Source organism: Myodes glareolus, chromosome X (assembly GCF_982192425.1).
Source record: "Myodes glareolus chromosome X, mMyoGla1.1, whole genome shotgun sequence".
Classification (NCBI taxonomy): Eukaryota; Metazoa; Chordata; class Mammalia; order Rodentia; family Cricetidae; genus Myodes; species Myodes glareolus.
Window position 1 is genome coordinate 77,399,260 of NC_142053.1, and position 21,386 is coordinate 77,420,645.

General features: G+C 37.3%; 1 protein-coding gene across 1 annotated transcript in view; it reads left to right on the forward strand.

The window, feature by feature from the left end:
- LOC148117368 (fibronectin type III domain containing protein 3C1-like) overlaps positions 1-20,670 on the forward strand; it is a 40,798-nt gene extending 20,128 nt beyond the window's left edge. The window contains 19 exon segments of the mRNA XM_087902557.1: positions 1,526-1,585; positions 2,016-2,154; positions 2,684-2,737; positions 3,463-3,584; positions 3,671-3,845; positions 4,921-5,007; positions 5,212-5,350; positions 5,946-6,017; positions 6,598-6,716; positions 6,822-6,927; positions 7,343-7,449; positions 7,656-7,769; positions 8,766-8,915; positions 12,842-13,116; positions 13,429-13,641; positions 14,129-14,295; positions 16,397-16,518; positions 17,272-17,515; positions 20,519-20,670. Of these exon segments, the coding sequence (XP_087758683.1) occupies positions 1,526-1,585; positions 2,016-2,154; positions 2,684-2,737; positions 3,463-3,584; positions 3,671-3,845; positions 4,921-5,007; positions 5,212-5,350; positions 5,946-6,017; positions 6,598-6,716; positions 6,822-6,927; positions 7,343-7,449; positions 7,656-7,769; positions 8,766-8,915; positions 12,842-13,116; positions 13,429-13,641; positions 14,129-14,295; positions 16,397-16,518; positions 17,272-17,515; positions 20,519-20,670 (2,617 nt within the window).
- The last annotated feature ends 716 nt before the right edge of the window (positions 20,671-21,386 follow it).

Consider the following 21,386-nt stretch of genomic DNA (forward strand, 5'->3'; position numbering starts at 1 on the left):
AGCATCACAATCCCTGACTTCAAGCTCTAATACAGAGTTACAGTAATGAAAACAGCTTAGTGTTGGCATAAAAACAGACAGGAGGAACAATGGAATTGAAATGAAGACCCAGATATAAATCCATACACCTATAAACACCTGATTTTTGACAAAAAGGCAAAAAACATAAACTGAAAAAAAAGAAAGCATATTCAACAAAAGGTGGTGGCATTACTTGTGGTAGCCAGAACCTGGAAATAATCTAAATGTCCTTCAACCAAAGAACAGATAAAGAAAATATGGTACATTTACACATGGAGTACTACACAGCAGAAAAAATTGACATATTGAAATTTGTAGGCAAATGGATGGATGGAGTTAAAAAACATCATATTGAGTGAGGTAACCCACACCCAGAGAGACAAATATAATATATACTCACTCATAAGTGGCTTTTAGACATAAAGGAAACAGAAAACAGCCTACAATTTACAACCCCAAAGAACCTAGACAGCAAAGAGGACCCTAAGAGACATATACAAGGATCTACACAGAAAGTAGAAAAAGACAAGATCTCCTGAGTAAACTGGGAGCATGGGGATCATAGGAAAGGGTAGAAGGGTGGGGGGAGGAAGGGAGCAAAAAAAAATAATCAGTTTAGTAAAAACAATAAATAAACTAAAACAAAAACAAAACAAGGAAAAGAACATAGCTTTCAATGTTTGGAGGAAAAGGCGAGAGAAGAGGATGAAGTTGCCTGTTTTCTTACATTTCTGATCACACTTGAAGGCTTTTAAGTAGACTTTGCTTAAAAGTAGCAATCCCTTCCATCTTTAGAGGGGTCTTTTTAGGAAGTCCTTAGTGTGGTAAAATACACTTAGGTGTTTGTAAGGTTTTGCTCAGGAAGACATAGGTTGGGGACTATAATCCCTCTGGTTGTGTGGCCAGCTAGGGCTCCACCGCAGAAACATCCTTCTGAAACTGACTGAATGAATGACGTGAGACATGGTGTTCTTTGAAGCTTTGGTGTCTACACTCTTTTAAATGGGCTAATCAAAAGAAAAGTCTGTACTATTTTTGTTAAATGTATGTAGCACTAAAATGCAAATTGACTGGTTTGAATTATTGTTATGATTCTTGGTGTAAATGACAGGACAAACTCAGTATTTCTTAGTGGTCACTTTCCTGATGGCAAGCAGTACCTTGCTCAGCATCTCTAGCCTTGGGCACCCCCCTCTCTGAACTTGAGCGCCTGCCATAGAAATTTAGAGCAGCTCTGTGGTGTGTCCTCCAGCTTGTGGCAACCACTCACCTCCCAGATCATATCTCTCATCAACTTGGTGTGCCTGGTGAGGTGCTGCTGCTCCTCAGTGCAAGCCGGAGCCTACTGGAAATATTTTGCACACATACAAAGTGGTTTAAAGTTATCCAAACTTCAAGGAAAACTGTGGTTCTTTATCAGTTATTCAGGTATTATGAGACTAGGACTGCTTATTAGCTGTTAAATATGTGTGAGATCCCATGTAAACAAAGATTATCTTCACAGTGGTAATGAGGGTTCCGTGGCCCTACATCATCTCCAGCCCTGCACAGTCTACTTTTTAAGGTAAGACTCTGTCCTATACAACCTGCCACCAGCCTGCAAGCCAGCCAAAACTCCTTAACCTATGAGACTTTATTACTTAGAATTCTGGAAGTCAGCCTGATTATTTACCAGCAAAATGCCCTTTCCTTCCAGCTTCAAACAACCCCACCTCCATACTCATGTAAGCAACCCTAGTTTAACTCATTCTTTTCTAGGTATAGAAAAGAAAGGCCATGAAGGTAGAAAGTAGGTGACTATTGGGAATGAGAAGGGAGCAAAAGAGCATAATGGGAAAGGAGGGGGTATGATCTTCTATGAAAATGCCAGAATGTGAGCCGTTACTATGTATAAACAATATATGCTAACAACAGAACAACAAAACATGTGTCTAGAAGCACAGTCGTGCAACTCAGTACTGGAAAGCTTATGACAACTGCTGTTACCCTTTCAGAGTTACAACCATAAGAGATGCAGAGCACAGAAACGTGTCTGAAGTGGTTAGTTTCACAACACGTGGCTGTGAACCAGACCCTCCACTTGCACCTAAACTAATTACCAGAACCAAGAACAGCCTGAACCTGCAGTGGAAAGTAAGGATTTTACTGACAAAAGCATCTCAATGTGACTTTAAAACACTCTATGATATCCTGAACTTTAAAGATGGATTATGCATGCTTCATGAAACTTACTGGTCTAATGCTTCTCTTCACAATGCTCTTTCTCTTCGCTCTGAGAGGTCCTGCCAAGCAAATTGAGAAATGTCAATAGAACTTATATAATTAATAAAAAGTGAACTGCCCATTTCCAGCACTAAAATTATGGTATTAGTCATCACAATTACTAATGAATATATCTCTCCATTTTCTTGGTATCAGTTTTAATTTCTTTCCTTTTGTGTAGTCTGAAAACACAAAGTACAGAATCACTGTGTGACTTGTAGACTGTAAAACATGTGCTTTAACCTTAAATCTGAATTGCCATGAAAAAAAAATATACGAAATTTTTACAGTAAATTATACCACCTTAAATGCATGCACATATATATATAATATGCAATACATTTAAATATTAATTATGTAAAAATAAGCCAACATAATTTTATCATTCTGATCTTTACAGGGTTCCAAAGATAATGGATCCATAATAAGCAACTTTCTTTTGGAATGGGATGAGGTATGCACATTTATTTTGATTTTTTTTTATTTTATTTTTATTAAAATACTTTTAATATAATATATGCAGATTACTGTTTCCCCTCCCTCGACTCCAGGTCCCCTATGCATCCCCCATGCAAATCCACAGACTTTCTTGTTCTTCATAGAAAACAAGCATCTAAAATAAGAAAGAATAAAATAATAATAAGATATATAAAAACAAGGAAACCTGAATAGGACAAAAAAACCCAAATGAACAGAAAAAAAGAGCCAAAAAAAGCATATAAACACATAGAGACATAGAGACCCATGTTTGCACACCTAGAAATCTCATAAGGATCGAAAACCATAATATCTAAGCAAAAGACTTAGAGATATTTTTAAATGCCCAGACAAAGCATTATGAGTCACTAAAAAATCTTCAAAAATACTACTGAGTTCATGTTGTATTGGTCAACTACTGCTGGGAATGGATCCTGCCCTTAAGTGTGGCTTGGATACCCAGTGAGACTCCATGGGAGAAAATGAATTTTTCCCTTGCAAGCGCTTTTCAACTGGAGATAACTTCCAGGTAAAGGATGAAGGCTTTCCACTCTCAGTGCAGGGACCCCATGGGGATTAAACCTCATGCACAGATATCTTTAAAAATCATTCACCTGATTCTGAATGATTAAGGTTATGATGAGTATGTGCTGTTAAGTGCACTATTTTAAAATATTCTAATATTTTGTGTGCATTGTCAAGGGTAAAGGTGAAGAGTTCAAAATTTGCTACAGTGGCCCCATGAAACAGCACAAGATCTTTCAACTGACCGCTTCTACGAAGTATTCATTCAGATTAGCTGCCAAAAATCACTTCGGCTCCAGGTACACTGAATTATATTCACAATTGGAAAGTCTACAGTGCCATGAGATCCTGAAACTGGTGTTTCCACTTTAACATATCCTTTCAGTAATTTCAGTGAAATAGCCGTCTTCTACACATCAGGAAACACACCTCCGGCACCGCTGCCACCTAAGTTGAAAGAAGCAGGAGTCTACAGTTTGTGGCTGGAATGGTGTGCCCCAACAAACCCAAACCCAAATGACACTCTTACTTATGTACTCGAGATGGAGGAACCAAGATCTGTAAGTTTCCTGTTTGGGGGCTATGATCTTTAGCCTCATCTCTCAATACCTTTTTATACTCACTTCTCACTTGAAGGGGGGAATAATAACCTTGAGTCCCTGTGTTCTGAATGGGCTCAATGCAGAGCAACTGTTGGGCAAGTCTGCATAGGCCCCTCATCCTCAACTAGCTGAAGGCAACAGCAGCACCCCTGCACTCTGCTCGTTCTAGTCAAAGACGTCTGTTAGCATTTTCAGCTCCAGCCCTGTTGGCTGACTCTCTGTGGTCACAGATATCTTTCAGCACCTTTACACAATTCTGCCAAGCTGGCCACCTTCATCTCAGTTTTCTCGTGTGGGTGGGCAACTATTTCATTCCATTTGGAACTTTCAAATCTGTGTCAAAGAGCCAGTCAATTTAAACAGCAACCACAAATTACTATGTACAAGGCACAAAATGTTAAATGGAGGAGATAACACTGAGACATATTCTATCGTAACTAATAGGCGACTTGCTCTTTCATGTGCTATCTCATTGTATTGTGAAAAAATGGAACATTTAAAACAAAAAATTATCTCCATTTTTTATTAAAAATATCTTCTCTCACACAATACATCCCTTTACAATAACACTCCTCCCAGATCCACCCCCAATAGACACACACATACACACACACACACACACACACACACACACACACACACACACACACCTCCCAGACCTCAGATCTGCTACTCCTTCGTTTCCCTTCAAAAATGAGCAGGCCTCCAAGAGACAACAAGCAAACACAGTCAAACAAGATATAATATGACAAGCCAAAAGCCCTCATATCAGAGCTGAACAAGGTAACCCAATAGGAGGGGGAAACTCCCAAGAACAGGCAAAAGAGCCAGAGATACACCCACTCCCACTGTTAGGAGTCCTAGAAAAGGCATCAAGCTAACAGCTGTAACATATATGCAGAGGAACTGGTGCAGACCCTTTGGGGTTCAGAAAGTCTAAGGTACTTTCTCAAGACCATTAAGGTAGATAGCAAGTTGAAGCCAGAGCTTGATCCTAAGCTTCGTTCCTAAATTCCCTGTCCTCCATTTTCAGAGATTGGGTTTTAAACCTAAATACAATGGAAAAAATCTCTCCTGCACTGTAAGAAATCTTCAGAGACATACTACATACAAGTTTCGGGTATGTGGCATGATATAAAAATTGGTGTTGTGTTTTCATACAAGACTAAACTCTTCGCTGGAATAAATGCTGGTTTTTTTCTTTGAAAAGAAACTTTGCTTTACATTAAATTCTTGAAAATGCTCACCCAGCTGCACATTACACATTATCAAAGCAGACGTTTATTTCCAATGTCCAACACAATATTTTCTTTTACACAAACAGATTTTTGCCTGCAATCTAGAAGGAAGAAGCAACCCCAGCAGAGAAGTAAAATATTCTACTTGTCCAGCCAAGCCTGGATACCCAAAGAAACCATATGTAGTGGGAGCAATCCATGCACGCCAAGTAAAAATTGCTTGGGGTAAATAATTCTTCTATGTCTAAAATTTGTTCTCCTCATAATTACTGTTGAGAAGAAATCTTTCTGCAATTGCTCTAAGCTTAATAAAATATTGTCATTTGCTTGTGAAATACTCTGTCATATAAATGAGTTTATATAACCTTATTATTTTTCCCATTTTTCTATTGAATTTCCTATAGCTAGCTTAATTATTCACACATGAACCAACTTTTGAACTTCATATGGAACCTTAAATAACCATCTTCCAAGTAAAATTTTAGACGACATAGTTACCGTAGAAAGAAGTCTATGCCACAGATAAATGTCAGCTTAACCAAAAGTTATATTTAAACACATTTATTACCTCAACTAGATAAATTGTCATTTTAGTTCCTTACCAAGAACTTTGAAACACTATCTAAATATTTGATTAGTAATATCAAATGTATGTAACTTGTACTAGGTTTGTAGATTGTTACTAGTATATAGATATAAATACAACAATGAGTCATGTTTTTACTTTTCTCTGTGAGAAGATACAATTTATGAGATAAAATTTTAGTTAAAGACTTGTAAGCTTTTTCTAGAATCACTTAAAATTTGTTTCTCTTTTTAGACTCCCCCAGAGACAATGGTGGGATGCACATTTCAAGCTACAGTTTAGAAGTCAGTGAAAATTCGTATGGTGGTAAGGCAACACAAATTTTAAAATAGTTTATTTTGCAATAATCTTACACACATCTAAAAGCTATGAAAAAATAGTACAGAGTTCCCTAGAAAAACATTGACTTTCCTTCACCTAATAATAGTGTTTTATGTAGCCATAGTACAACTGCAAGAACCAGAAATCAATAGAAATACACAGCTGTAAAGCCAAACCATGGAATGTAATTGGAGTCATTTGAGTTTGGATAAGAAATCGTTACTTACTGATCCCTTATACTTTTGTTTAATTCTACTGGAAACAAAATAATTTATTATAAAAAGAATCCCGCATTTCTCTATTTAGTAGTGGCACACATGTGTAATCCCAGCACACAAGAGGAGGCAGGCAGAGCTCTGTGAGTTGGATACCAGCCTGATCAACAGAGTGAGTTCCAGGAGAAACGCTGTTTTGAAAGCTCTCCCCAAAAAAGATTATTGGAACCAGTTATGTTCTAAGATGGTTGTTTTTTAGCATATATCATGAATATATTAATTGTTGTGGGGAGTTAAAAGTTAGAAGTGACCTATGAACAAATTGAGCCAATTTGCTCTTCTTCCTGCAGCAAATCTCTGGAAGATAATCTACAATGGCACTCTCCAGGAATTTCTGTACGATGGCCTCCAACCAGGCACCACATATAAACTGAGAGTCTTTTGCACTTCACCTGTAGGCCAAAGCCAGGTAAGAAATCAGAAAGGGGAGAGTTCTCAAACTGAGGGTTGAAATAAACTGTTATATTGCTGAACTTCAATTTAGTAAAATAGTAAAATATTTCCTATCTCTCAGCCTTCAGATGTATTGACACTTCAGACACCTACTCTACCTCCTGCATCTTGTCGCTCACTGCCCTTAAACAGCAAAACCAAATGCAAGGACAGAAACCTTCCCCTTGGTAAGTAAGGCTTCCTTACGTGATTGACAACTGTGCCTAAGTTTCTTGTCCTGTGACTTTAGCTTTGTGTGCCTGTGTTAATATCATCAAGTAGAGTTTCCTTTTAGTCTGAACTGAATAATTCTTAGAAAACCAATGCTTGGTAATGGAAACCTAACTTTTTAATGTCTAAGTCAAATTATGAAGTTAATAGATACAGTAAGCTTGGCATCCCTAAGCATTTTAAGAGAGGAGTCTTAACTCACTCCACAGTATATTGTATTATTTTAAAGAACCATTCCTAAATACTAGAGACTTGGAATGGAGCTAAAGGATAGTGTATGTGTTTAGTATAAACAAGAGTGGGTTCAAACACTGGTACAAAAATAACTAATTTGGAAAGAGGGGAATTGAATGCATTTTACATATTTTATAGACAACCGTTCTGTTAATCGTAACTTGGAAACAGTTGTGCGTGGCAAAAAAGCAAAAGAACCCCGGAATGACAGAAATGAGAACCCAAGCTCTGAAAAGATATGTACAGTAAGTAAATGACTTCCTGAAGAACCCACAGTTTCTGGCTAAAAACATAAAATAGGAGAAGTTGTGCTGCCCAGGTGATCTGCCTGTACTTCATTTCACTCTGAATGAATACATGCTTGCACTGTACTTGCTGTCCAGGTAAGGAGTGACTACGCCTACAAAGTCATGCATGGGTTTGTTTATTTGTATGTTTGTTTAATTTGTAGCTTGACTCTCCTTCAGTGAAGTGTGGAACTGTACCAGCTCGGCACCCTCCTTCTCAGTGTGGTACACCTGTGCTAACCTGCAAGGGTCCAACCTGTGTTGTTGTCAGTTGGGAGGTATTTCACTGATTCAACTTCTTATTAATTTTGCTGACACACAAACATGCTAATGGGTTAGAACATTTTTGGGAGGAGACTTGAAATTGCTAATGAATCATAGATTAGAATTTGGATCCCATAACCCCCAGACCTTGGTTTCTAGAACATTACGGGTAGGACTTGATACCCGTAATAACATGAAGACTACAAAACTGATATTCTGCTCTTCAGATATCAACTATAAAAACAGGGATCAAAATGGACTATCAATGGGTTACTAACTGAGGTTTTAAAGCTAAGGCAAGAGACAGCTAAGGTAAATCATTTTATAAAAGTTTAACTTTCTGTGCTGCTGAGGAATGAAGCTGGGGCTGATTCATACATGCTAGGCAAGCACTCTACTTCTGAACAATATCCCCAGCCCACAACCTGCTATTCTTTGAAGAACTTTATTGAAAAATCTTCTGCTACCATTTCTAACCCATAACATATACCATACATAAGGTATATTAAAGATTTAAAATATATACTTTTAACAACCCATGTGAATGTCTTACCAAACTAATTAAGTTCTTAAAAATAAGGGTTAATTATGTAGGCAAATAGGTTCATTTGGGTTGTTCTTTTTTCGCCAGTCCCAAGCAATAGCTTATTTTTTAATTTTTACAGAAAGGGCTTAGTCCGTTAATAATGTATGACAACGCTGAATTTTTAACTTATGTAGACCAATTCACCAGGTCATGTGATCAGTGATTTATCATACTAACCAGAGGCAATGTTAAACATTATTAATATATTTGTTTTCATTGATCTAAGTTGTGAAATCAGCAAGTCCTTTTTCTTACTTTAACTTTGAATGTGGTTCTAGAGTCCTGCCTGTGTTTGTTTCTATCCATCTCTATCCTGTTTCACTTGATGGATTACAAGCTTTCATGTGTTATTCCTCTCCACAGTATCTAATATAGCGACCATTTAGAAAAAGGATTGAATTTCTGTGTGCATTTCGTCTTTCAGATTCCTAAATGCAATGGTGCTGAAATCACTGATTACCGACTGCAGTGGGGACAAGTTGAAGATTCCATGCATTTGATTTACACTGGCCCTTCTTTGCAGTATGAAGTCAAAGGCCTTATTCCAGCAACCACGTATTTTTGCAGAGTCCAGGTAGAGTTCGCATTTCCTTCACTATAAAGAAGGCGATCGCTATTAAACTGCACTTCTCATGTATATGATACTACTGTCATTTCCAACGTAAGTCCAGAGTAAAGTCAAGAAGGGAAGGATTTCTAAAAATATTGTTTATCTTGAACTACAGCATTTGGAGTTCCTTCTCATATTATTTAAAGCCCCAAATGATCTCACATGTACTTTCCAGTCCCACTTGATCTGCCATGTTTCCTTTATACGTCTGAGGTTTTCAGATCTCTCTGAACTTAGCGATTATCTAAAATGCTTATTTAAACACTGATTTGAGCCAGGCCTGTCGTACATGCATGTATTCCCACAATTTTAGAGGAGGAGAAGGAGGATTGCCACAGGTTTGAGGTAAGCCTGGGATACATAGTAAGTTTGTCTTAAACAAACAAATATACCCATTCAGGTCTATACATTCAATTTCATTCATTCTTTCCTTTTCTTTTTCTTTCTTTTTTTTGTGGGGGTTGGTTTTGCTTTTGGTTTTCCGAGAAAGGACAGGGATTCTATGTGTAGCTCTGGTTTTCCTGGAACTCTCACTGGAGACCAGGCTGTTCTCAAACTCAAAAATCCAACAGTCTCAGCTTTCCCAGTGTAAAGATAGGTTGACTTTGAGAAAAACTTGGTATAGGCGCTTATCAGAAGTCAAGAGAGTAAGACAATGAACTTTATTTACTCGATAGGGTTCTTAAAGGGCTATGGCTTAGAAAGGCATCACTGGGGGTTTTTGGAATTTTTCTGAATGGCCAAAATGGTCTTGTGGGTTAGACGAGATGATGTTACTGATTTAAATAGCATTACGGGAATTATATATTCAATTAAAGTCTGCCTTCAGCAAACTGAAACTGTTAGTTTCATGAAAAGGCATGCTATTCAGGCCAGAATGGAGCTGTGACTAGATAGATAAGGGATCAAGATAGTATGGAGGAGACCCTTCCAAGATATAGTTGAAAGTATTGGATTTTAGAATATTAGGATTTCAGAGAAATTGTAGGTAAGACTCAAATATCAGGTGGAGATGGAGTTGGAAAAGGGCAGAGGTGGAATACGGGTGGGAAAGTAGGGCATGAGGAAGGAAAGTCAGGATAGCTCTGTAGACCAGGCTGCCTTCAAATTCAAAGAGATCCACCTGTCTCTACCTTCCAAGTGCTGAGACTAAAGGCATGCGCCACTACCACTCATTTGTCTTTTTCTTTAAAAAAAAAAAAAAGTCCAGTCTTTCTATGTATCCTAGATTGGCCTTGAACTACTGATCTTTCTGCCTCCACCAAACAAGTACTGGAATTGTAGGTATGTGCCACCATGCCTGATACTCTATAGGATTTAATTTGAGAAGTTTAATACTGAGTGTTCTTTGTCCATAGTAGAATCAAATTATCAATCAATACAAAATATATCTTAAATGTTTATCAGAGAGAAATTAAATAATACGGTTTCAGATTTTCCATAATCAAAGCTGAAATCTCGAAGAAAAATATTAAATGCACAGAACTGGATAAAAATCAAAATGCACCATACCAAAATGAGTGGGATGAACTAAAACAGTAGTGAGAAAAAAAATCAGAACATTAGATGCTTCTATTACCAAGGAACTCGATTCATTAATCTAACTTTCTACATCAGGTAGTGAACAGAATGGCAAAATAAAAGTAAAGCAAGAAGAAGGGAAGTAACAAATATATATATATATATATATATATATATATAGTCAGAAATCAACGAATGGAAAACAACAGTAAAATTCAATAAAACATTATGATTGGTTCACTAGAAAAAAACAAGAAAGCTGAAAAAGGTTCTTATAAAATTAACAATGATAAAAACAGTAGAGGGGCTGGGGAGATCAACGTGAGAAGCCATGGGTTCATCTGCATTAAAAAGGGATGGACACAAATCACTGATTTCCGGAATACAACAGCATTATTTTTACAAACTCAGAGCACTTTTATACTTGAACACAAAAAATAAAACTAGTCCTCAAAAATCACAAAGCAATGAAGCTCAGCCTAGGTAGTATGTAGCCATGTAGTCATAAAAGAATTTGTGTCTATATAATAAAGACACTTAGAAATTTCCAGTCCTAATTGGTTTCACAGGAGAACTCTTCAAATAGTTTAAAGACAAATTAACAGTGAGTTTACATCTTCCTTTCCAGAATGAAACCAGAAAGCACATACATGTAGTATCAACTACTTGAGACTGAAATGCTAGGATCCCTTAAGTCCAGAGGTCTCGGTCTAACCTCGGAAACATAGCAAAAATCTGGTTCTTAAATATAAATAAAGTCCTAATTTTATAAACAAGAACAAAACTAAAAAGAACGTAAAAATGTAAGAGAAAAGTCTATGTGATATATGTCTAGGCAAACAATTGATATCAAAAGTAGAGCCCCACAAAAGGAATAGTGGTAAGTTTGAGCTATTAAATGTTTAAAATTTTTACTTTTCTATGTTCTAAAAAGCATGAAAGTGAACCTACTGGCTGGGAGATAATATTTGCCATTCTCATATCTTGAAAAAGGCTAGCACCTACAATATAAAAAAACTTTCAAAACTCAGGAGTTGTTTCTAACAGCTCAGTTAGAAAATGCATACAGGCCGGGTGATGATAGCACATGCCTTTAATCTCAGCACTCAGGGAGGCAGAGGCAGGTGAATCTCTATGAGTTTGAGGCTAGCCTTGTCTGCAGGGTGACTTCTGGGACAGTAGACATACACAGAGAATTCCTGACTCGAAAAACAAAGATAGAAGAAAATGAATAAAGATTAGTGACTGAAGATAATGTACAAGGGCAAGGGCAAGTGAGCACATGCAAAGATGTTCAGAGTCATTTACTATTAGGGAAATGCACAAGGAAATTCCATTCTGTATCTTTCAGAATGCCTAAGCTAAGGATCAATGGTAACACCAAGTGTTGTCAGATTCCTAAGGAAACTGGTCACTTACACTTTGCTGATGAAAATCATAGCCTTTCCAGAAAAAGGCATTCCTACATTTATTTATAGAAGTCAAAAACTAAAATCGGCTCAATATCTTTCAACAGATGTGTGGTTAAATAAAAATCTATCCATCTATGTACATCTATAATGTGGCAAACGGTTCAGTAATGAATTTGAACAAATTACTAATATATAGGATAGATGAAAGCTCTCCAGATTATTACAGTAACTAAAAACAGAGCCTGCATCAAACTTATATGTTGTATTATATAATATTCTGAAAACAAGAAATTTGTAGTAAAGATGAATAGCTAGCAGTTAGTGGTTTCCATGAGTTAGAAGTTGGACAAAGTAGGAACATACTGTGGCTGGAAGAGGAGCACATAGAATCCTTTAATAAAATTTCTTTATGTTGAAGTGGCCATGGTCACTGACTAAAACTTAAGTACACAGACAAATAACTAAACACAGTTCCGAGTAACATTCATGGGTTTTATGAATGGTGATTTCCTGGTCGTAGTATTGAACTGTAACTATTGAAAAATTGTCTCCAGAGGAAAGTAGGTACAGGATATATGTATATATTATTGTTCAGTTTGGGATTATATATTATGTGCTTTCCCAAGATCAGTGAAACTGATGGATTGGATGGGAATGTAACAGAAATTAAAATCTCAAGCATGAAGAATGGAGAAACGCTTAGTGTCATAGTTGATGAGTCTTGTGAGGGTTAGTTATCTAAAATGTCCATAAAACACTCCTGACTTTCCTTCCCTTGTGTGTACTCTTGACCTTCCTAAAGACGCAGACTGCAAGTCTCAGCATGTATTTCTGCACTGTAGAACCAAATTGTTAGAATATGAGTTTATGATGTACTGTTTTGTTATGCAACAAAATGGCTTATGCACAGAAAATCATCAAAGTGAATTGCTAACAAATGTTTCATGTGCTTTTCAGGCTGTCAATAGAGTTGGGGTTGGAATGTTTGGAGAAACTGGAAAAGTAACTACACCGGGAACTGTACCCACCATAGTACCAATGTTACAAGAAGCTAAAGACAAAGTTCCTGCCAAACTGTCCTCATCTTGCATAGCAATCCAATGGAAGGAGCCAGACTGCCATGGCTCTCCCATCACTGGATATAACATCGAGTATGGAGATAAAAAAATCTTGACTGTTGATAGAGTAACAGAGTATGTTCTGAAAAATCTACAGCCTAATACTACATACAGGTAAGTCACTCATATCTTATTTTGGGTAATGGAAAGAATTGTGAGAATTTTGAGCAGAACTGCTTTTGTGTATTTAATACACTTCAGATTTCTTTTGAAAAGAGTTCTGCTTCTTTGGCGAAATTTCATATTAGTAAGAATCATTTCTGCCTCTCATCAATAGTTTTCAATAGTAGTTCTACCTTGGAAACCTGTCTTGTAATCAGTATAATTGTCATTCTATATAGAGATAGAGTGGGTTGGCTTATATGAAGAAAAGTATTTCCCCTACTAAATATAAATTTATATATTTTAACTTATTTTTACCACTAGAATCAGAATTCAAGCTATTAATCATTACGGACTAAGTCCTTTTAGCCCACCAATAAGAAGCAAAACCAAACCAATACTACCCGAGCCTCCACAGCTTGATTGTGTGGTCCAAGAACACCATAGTCTCAGACTCAAATGGGGCAATGCTTCAAGGAAAAAATCACATGCTCACGTTATAAGCTACAACTTGCTAATGGAAGATCAATCTGGCAGGTAACCACTTTTACCATTTAATGTCTACTGTATTTAGAACACTTTAAATTATTATATCTTCCAAGCCATTCTCTCTCTCTCTCTCTCTCTCTCTCTCTCTCTCTCTCTCTCTCTCTCTCTCTCTCTCACACACACACACACACACACACACACACACACACACAAAAAAAAAAAATCTTAATCTGTAGTATCAGTGAATGAAGTCGACATGAAAACAACACTAATACTTTCCGTCCTTGTTCATGGTTAAGCTGTGTATTTTCCCTTCTTCCTAACCACTTTTCCTTTTCCTAGTGCAATGTTAAGTACCAGAGAACAGAAGCTATGGAAGAAAGAGAGAAAGTCTGCTGCCCTGACAGTATTGATCCTGTGACTTGATTTCTTTTTGCCATTTTCTTTGTTTTCCCTTTCTGGCTTATTTTGACTTTCTTGGGTTCAACTGCTGATTATAACATTGCTTCCCTAATTTTATCTTTTTTCCTCTCAGATTTTCTGTCATTTACCATGGACCTGATCTGACTCACAAAGTGCAAAAATTGAGTGAATATACACAATACAAGTTTAAAATCCAGGCATGTAATGAAGCTGGTGAGGGACCACAGTCTGATGTCTACACTTTCATGACAACAAAAACCCCACCTGGTGCTCTTAAAGGTAAATGATGCGCGCAGACGCTGAACATTTTCTTAGAGCTTCCTCGGCACACATATGTAAGCAGTAATTAGAAAATGCTAAGTTAAGAGAGGCAGCAAGGCTCAGAAGGACAAATGCCACATGCACTCTCTCATGGAAATTCTGACTTCTAAATTTTATATAAATGTATTTAGGTGAGAGTCAGTATGGGTAGAGGTGAGGAAAGTAGAAATCATAAGACTAGGGGGAGGCTCTAAGGAAAGGAGTAGAAAGGGCATAAAACACACATGACATTAAAGTAGAAGGGGATTCAGGAGGTTGAGGAGTACAAGTAGTAAAATAGAGCACGAAACTGAGACGAACAGCCGATGGGGAACCTAAACAAACTCAAAATGTATGAAAACGCCATAAGAAGGTCTCTTACTTTCCTTGCTGATTTAAAAATTAAATTAAGAGCCCTGGCTCCATTTGCTCATCACCTGGGTTCAATCTCCAGCACCCACATGGCAGCTCACAACTGTCTGTAACTCCATTTCAGGGGATCTGGCTCCCTCGTCTGGTAATACCTGGAGGCAAAACATGCATACACATAAAATAATAATGAATAAATTATAAAAAACAGTGGGGCTGTGATCATTCACACTTTTAATACCAACACTCAGCGGGACAGAAGCAGGCAGATCACTGTGAATTCGAGGCCAGCCTGGGCAAGAGAGCAAGTTCCAGAATAGGTTTCAAACCTACACAAAGAAACCCGGTCTCAAAAAGAGCACAAAAAAAAATTTAAAAATTAAATTAAATTAAATCTTGGGGCTAGAGAGATGGCCCAGTAGTTAGGAGCACTAGATGCTCTTCTAGAGAACCCGGGATCAATTCCCAGTGCCTACATGGCATCTCACAGCCTTCTGTAGCTACAGTTTCAGGGGATCTAGTGCCCACTTCTGTTCTCCACAGACACCAGGCACACATAGTGCAGACATAGATATATGCAGGCAAAACACCCACACACACAAAATAGATAAATAATCTAAAATTTAAGTTAAATTAAATCTTAAAATTAGCTGCAGTAATTTTTTAAATTCACTAATAAAATATCAGAAAAGTAGTGCGTAATTGTGTACTTCAGGAGCAATGAAAAAATTTATCAAGACTTCAAGCCTGATAGTGGGAGCACATACCTTTAATCCCAACAATAGAGTGTTAGAGGCACGCGGGTCTTTGCGTTCAAGGCCAACCTGATCTAAAGAGTGAGTTCCAAGACAGCCAGGACTGTTGCACAGAGAAGCTCTGTCTCAAAAAACACACATTTAAAAAAAGGATTAATAAAACTCCAGCCATCAATATTTTTCAAATATCTTAGAGATCAGCACTGTAAGTTTTAAGAGTAAGACATGGAGCTGAAGAGAGGGCTCAAGGGTTAAGAGCACTGGTTCCTCTTGCATAGTACCCAGGTTATGTTCCCAACACCCACTTGGTGGTTTATGACCATCCATAACTCCAGTTCCATGAAATCCAAATCTCTGTCAGACCTCTGTGAGCACCCAGAACACACACTGGTGCCCATACCTATACACATGTGAAACAAAGGCTCTTGGTTTCCATAATGGTGTGCTGCCCACATTGTCATATCCATTCATTGTTACACATTATATTTTCTCAAATGGTTTGTTATGGACACTATTCAGACCCGAAGCTACACTAGCTGTTTGGGATCTTACTGTAGCACTGAGCTTTTATTAGGGTGGGCTTTTTAGCACAAAAACCATGTACTGGGTTGACATACTTCAGTTAACAAGAAGAATTAGTCAGAAATAGAACTATAGCAGCCAAAAAACAAAGGTAGGACATTTAGAGACTTTGGAGTCAGTTTTCCTAAGGTCTGGGGGCATGTTACAATCAGAACAGTTAAGTCTAATCTTCATAGCAAGTTCCAGGCCAGCCACAGCTACTTAGGGAAACCATCTCTCAAAATACATAAATATCTTTTTAAATATGGTTACATGTTTCTCATATTAGGTCTACATGTGCTTGTAATGACTGTGTGGTTTGAGTCATTTTGATGTATTCAGCATCATTTAGAAAAAAAAATAGAATGTTCTAAAATGCAATTTTCCTTTTCCAGCCCCTAAATTACATCCACTAGATAGCAACATTTGTGAGATCAAATGGGATTCCTTGGAGCCAATTAAAGGTGATCCTATTGTTTATTCTCTTCAAGTCTTCACTGGAAAGAAAGCTGAACAGGTATATTCCTTTACACTTAGTCTCTAATATTCTGCCAGGCATGATAGCACCTGATTGTAGCCTCAGTACTTGACAGGTAAACTCAGGAGGATGAAGGTACTCTTTGGTTACATAGCAAGTCTGAGGGTATCCTGGGCTCTACGAGGTCTTGTATTCTTGAAAAAAAAAGTATGCTGGGGGATGGGCACATATCTTTAATCCCAGCACTTGGGAGGCAGAGGCAGGTAGATCTCTGAGTTCTTGGTCAGCTTGGTCTACAGATTGAGTTCCAGAACCACAAGGGCTACACAGAGAAACCCTATCTTGAAAAAATACTGTAGTTCTATGTCTAGCTGAGGCTAGAGCTTTTGGAGGATAGTATGTTACTTTCAAAGATGTTTAAAGTACCTAAATCTTATTCCGAAGTCTCATCTCATCTGTAATATTTATGTACATAATCTAGCTTATTCATTTAATTAGCTCATCACCATTGAATTATTTAGTATTTCTTGATTCTACTGACCACAATCCATGCTCAAGTCCAGACATGAAATAATTCTCAACAGTTGTAGGGTTTTTATGCTTTATTAAACATAATTATCTAATAAATACTGAATACCCTCAGAACATTAGAAGCACTGAGTAAAATTTTACTTTTGTTGTCAATATGTTCATTAAACTAAGGAATTTTTGTTTTCCTTGTTGTAAAAAACACTATACAATATAGCTTTAATTGGAAAAAAACTAATTTTCATTTGATCCCTTTTCCTTTAGATTTACAAAGGACCAAATACCACCTTTTCCTTTTCCAACTATCTTGCAAATTCAAAATATCGCTTCAAGGTCTGTGCCGGACGCCAATATGAAAATTCTGATGGCATGCAAGAGCTCTGGGGGCCATATAGCTCCAGCTCATTTTTGTCAACTTATAAGCTTCAGTCCGGGTGCGGCAAGGGGAGTGGAGGGAAAAGAAGAGGCAACCACAACAGCAAAGATAAAAAGCACAAGAATGAAAAGAGTAATCGGTACTAAAACCACACAAAGACTCAACCAAGAAAGAAAATTGCAAACCAATCTCACTCATAAACATAGATGCAAAAATACTCAAATAAGGGGGCTGGAGAGATGGCTCAGTGGTTAAGAGCATTGCCTGCTCTTCCAAAGGTCTTGAGTTCAATTCCCAGCAACCATATGGTGGCTCACAACCATCTGTAATGAGATCTGGTGCCCTCTCTGGCCTGCAGGCACACATGTAGGCAGATATTGTATGCATAATAAATGAATAAATATTTTTAAAAAATACTCAAATAAAATACTTGTAAACCAAACCCAAGAACACTTCAAAAAAATCATCCACCATGATCAAGTCAGCTTCATTCCAGAGATGCAGGGATGGTTCAAAATTTGAAAGTCTATCAGTGTAATCCATCATATAAATAGACTGAAAGAAAAAAAATATGATCGTCTCTTTAGATGCTAAAAAAAGCATTCAACAAGATCCAACACCCCCTCATAATAAAGGTCTTAGAGAGATCAGAGATACAAGGAACATATCTAAACATAATAAAAGCAATATACAGCAAGCCAACAACCATCATCAAATTAAATGGAGAGAAACTCAAAACGATTCCACTAAAATCAGGAACAATACAAGGCTGTCCACTCTCTTCATATATCTACAACATAGTTATTGAAGTTCTGGCTATAGCAATAAGACAACAAAAAGGAGATCAAGGGAATTCATATTGGAAAGGAAGATGTCAAACTTTCGTTATTTGCAGATGATATGATTGTATATATAAGTGACCCCAAAAACTGTACCAGGGAACTCCAAGAGCTGATAAATCCCTTCAGTAATGTGGCAGGATACAAGATCAACTCACGAAAAAATCAGTAGCCCTCCTATATACAAACAATAAAGAAGCTGAGAAAGAAATTAGAGAAACATTACCTTTCACAATAGCCACAAATAACATAAAATATCTTGGGGTAACAGTAACCAAAGAAGTGAAAAACCTATTCGAGAAGAACTTTAAGTTTTTGAGGAAAGAAACTAAAGAAAATACCAGAAATGGAAAGCTCTCCCATGCTCTCAGATAGGTAGGATCAACATAATAAAAATGACAATCCTACCAAAAGCCACCTATAGATTCAATGCAATCCCCATCAAAATCCCAAAACAATTCTTCACAGACCTTGAAAGAACAATACTCAACTTCATATGGAAAAACAAAAAACCCAGGATAGCCAAAACAATCCTTTACAATAAAGAAACTTGGGGAGACATCACCATCCCTGACTTCAAGCTCTATTACAGAGCTACAGTAATTAAAACCGCTTGGTATTGGCATAAAAACGGAGAGATTGACAAATGGAACTGAATTGAAGATTCAGATATTTATCCACACACCTATGAACACCTGATTTCTGACAAACAAGCTAAATTACAATGGAAAAAAGAAAGCATCTTCAACAAATGGTGCTGGCATAACTGGATGTAAACAGTTAGAAGAATGCAGATAGACCAATTCTATTCCCATGCACAAAATTCAAATGTATTAAAGACCTCAATATAAATCTGATCACAGTGAATCTGATAGAAGAGAAAGTGGGAAGTAGCCTTTAATGCAAGGGCACAGGAGACCACTTCCTAAATATAACACCAGTAGCACAGACACTGAGAACAACAATAAATAAATGGGACCTCCTGAAACTGAGAAGCTTCTGTAAAGCAAAGGACATAGTCAATAAGACAAAAAAGCAGCCTACTGAATGGGAAAATTTTTCAACAATCCCACATCAGAAAGAGGATTGATCTCCAAAATATATAAAGAACTCAAGAAATTAGACAAAAAATTCTAAATAACATAATTAAAAATTGGATACAGGCTGAATGGTGGTGGCACACACCTTTAATCCCAGCACTCGGGAGGCAGAGGCAGATGGATCTCCGTGAGTTCGAGGCCAACCTGGTCTATAAGAAAGTCTGGGATACAGAACTAAACATAGAATTCTCAACAGAAGAATCTCAAATGGCTGAAAGACACTTAAGGAAATGTTCAACACCCTTAGCCATCAGGGAAATGCAAATCGAAATAACTCTGAGATACCATCTTTCGCCAGTCAGAATAGCTAAGATCAAAAACACCAATGATAGCTAATGCTGGAGAGGATTGGAGTAAGGGAAACACTCATCCATTGCTGGTGGGAATGCAAACTTGTACAACCACTTAGGAAATCAGTATGGCAATTTCTCAGAAAATTGGGAATCAACCTACCTCAGGACCCAGCAATATCACTCTTCGGCATATACCCAAAAGACGCTCAATCATACTACAAGGACTTGTTCAACTATGTTCATAGCAGAATTATTTGTAATAGCAGAACCTACAAACAATCTAGATACCCCTCAACCAAAGAATAGATAAAGAAAATGTGGCACGTTTACACATTAGAGCACTATTCAGAAGTAAAAAATGATGACATCTTGAAATTTGAATGTGGTTGACAGTTGTATGACTGGGGCAGACTGTGGGAACACTGGCAGTAGCACCAGGATTCATCCCTACTGCATGTACTGGCTTTTTGGGAACCTATTCCCTTTGCACGGATACCTTGCTCAGACAAATATAGTAAGGAGGGCCTTGGACATTTCCCAAAGCAATGTGCCTACTCTCTCTGAGGATTTGATGGTGGGTGGGGTGGGGGCTTAGGTAGAGAAAAAGGGGGGAGGAGAGGGAGTGGGAACTTGGATTGGTCTGTGTAATGAAAAAACCTTGTTTCTTTTAAAAAAATAATAAAGAGGGGGCTGGAGAGATGGCTCAGAGGTTAAGAGCATTGCCTGCTCTTCCAAAGGTCCTGAGTTCAATTCCCAGCAACCACATGGTGGCTCACAACCATCTGTAAGGAGATCTGGTGCCTTCTTCTGGCCTGCAGGCATACACACAGAAAGAATATTGTATACATAACAAATAAATAAATAATTAAATAAATAAATAAATTTTAAAAAAAAATAATAAAGAAATAAGTGGTGGTACCTTTATTCTAACACTCCAGATTGGATTTTTACTTATTGCCATTTTGTGTGCTGCTGCAATTCAGTACTTCCTGACCAACAAGTCTGTTCTTCTGGGAATTAGGAAAGCACACTACATCAAATTTAGAAAACCTTAGATACATCTTCACTTAGAAATGGAGCTTATTGGTAGAAACTAGTCACAAATAAAAAACCTGCTCACTGTTTAAGAACTTTTAATGTGGCAATAGAAGAAAATTTTTAGGGTAAAAAATGTACTTTGAATTCCATCATTTGTCAACAAAACTTTACATTGTTGTGCAAAACTACAAACTTTTGTCAAACTATTACCTGCCTTAAATTTTCAAGCCAATCTTTTCCAAAAATTTTGAAACTATGAGATAACAGCAGTGTTCTGGAATTTCATTTGGAGGAAATATTAAAATCACTTCTACTTGTCCAGTTAATATCGATATGAAGAAATTATACAGGTGAACCCCTCCCCCCAAAAAAACTACATAGATCTACCTGGAAAGTTGAAAAAGACAAGATTGCCTGACAAAATTGGAAGCATGGCATGGGGGAAGAAGAAAGGATGGAAGGGTAAGATCAGGGGAGAAAGGAAGAAGCAAGGAGAACTTGAGGGAATGGGATAGTCGAGATGGAAGTTAGCCATCATGCTTTGACAGTGGGGAAATAGTACTTTATAGCTCTTTGCTGTAATAGGAAATTAGGGATAATGGGAAATGACGTGGAGAACTATTCTTTACCACTGTAAGCTCCTTGAAATACATTCCTCTCATTGGTATTGTCAAGCATTGTATACATACACAATCATTTATATGCATGTGTACACAGCATATTATAACACTGT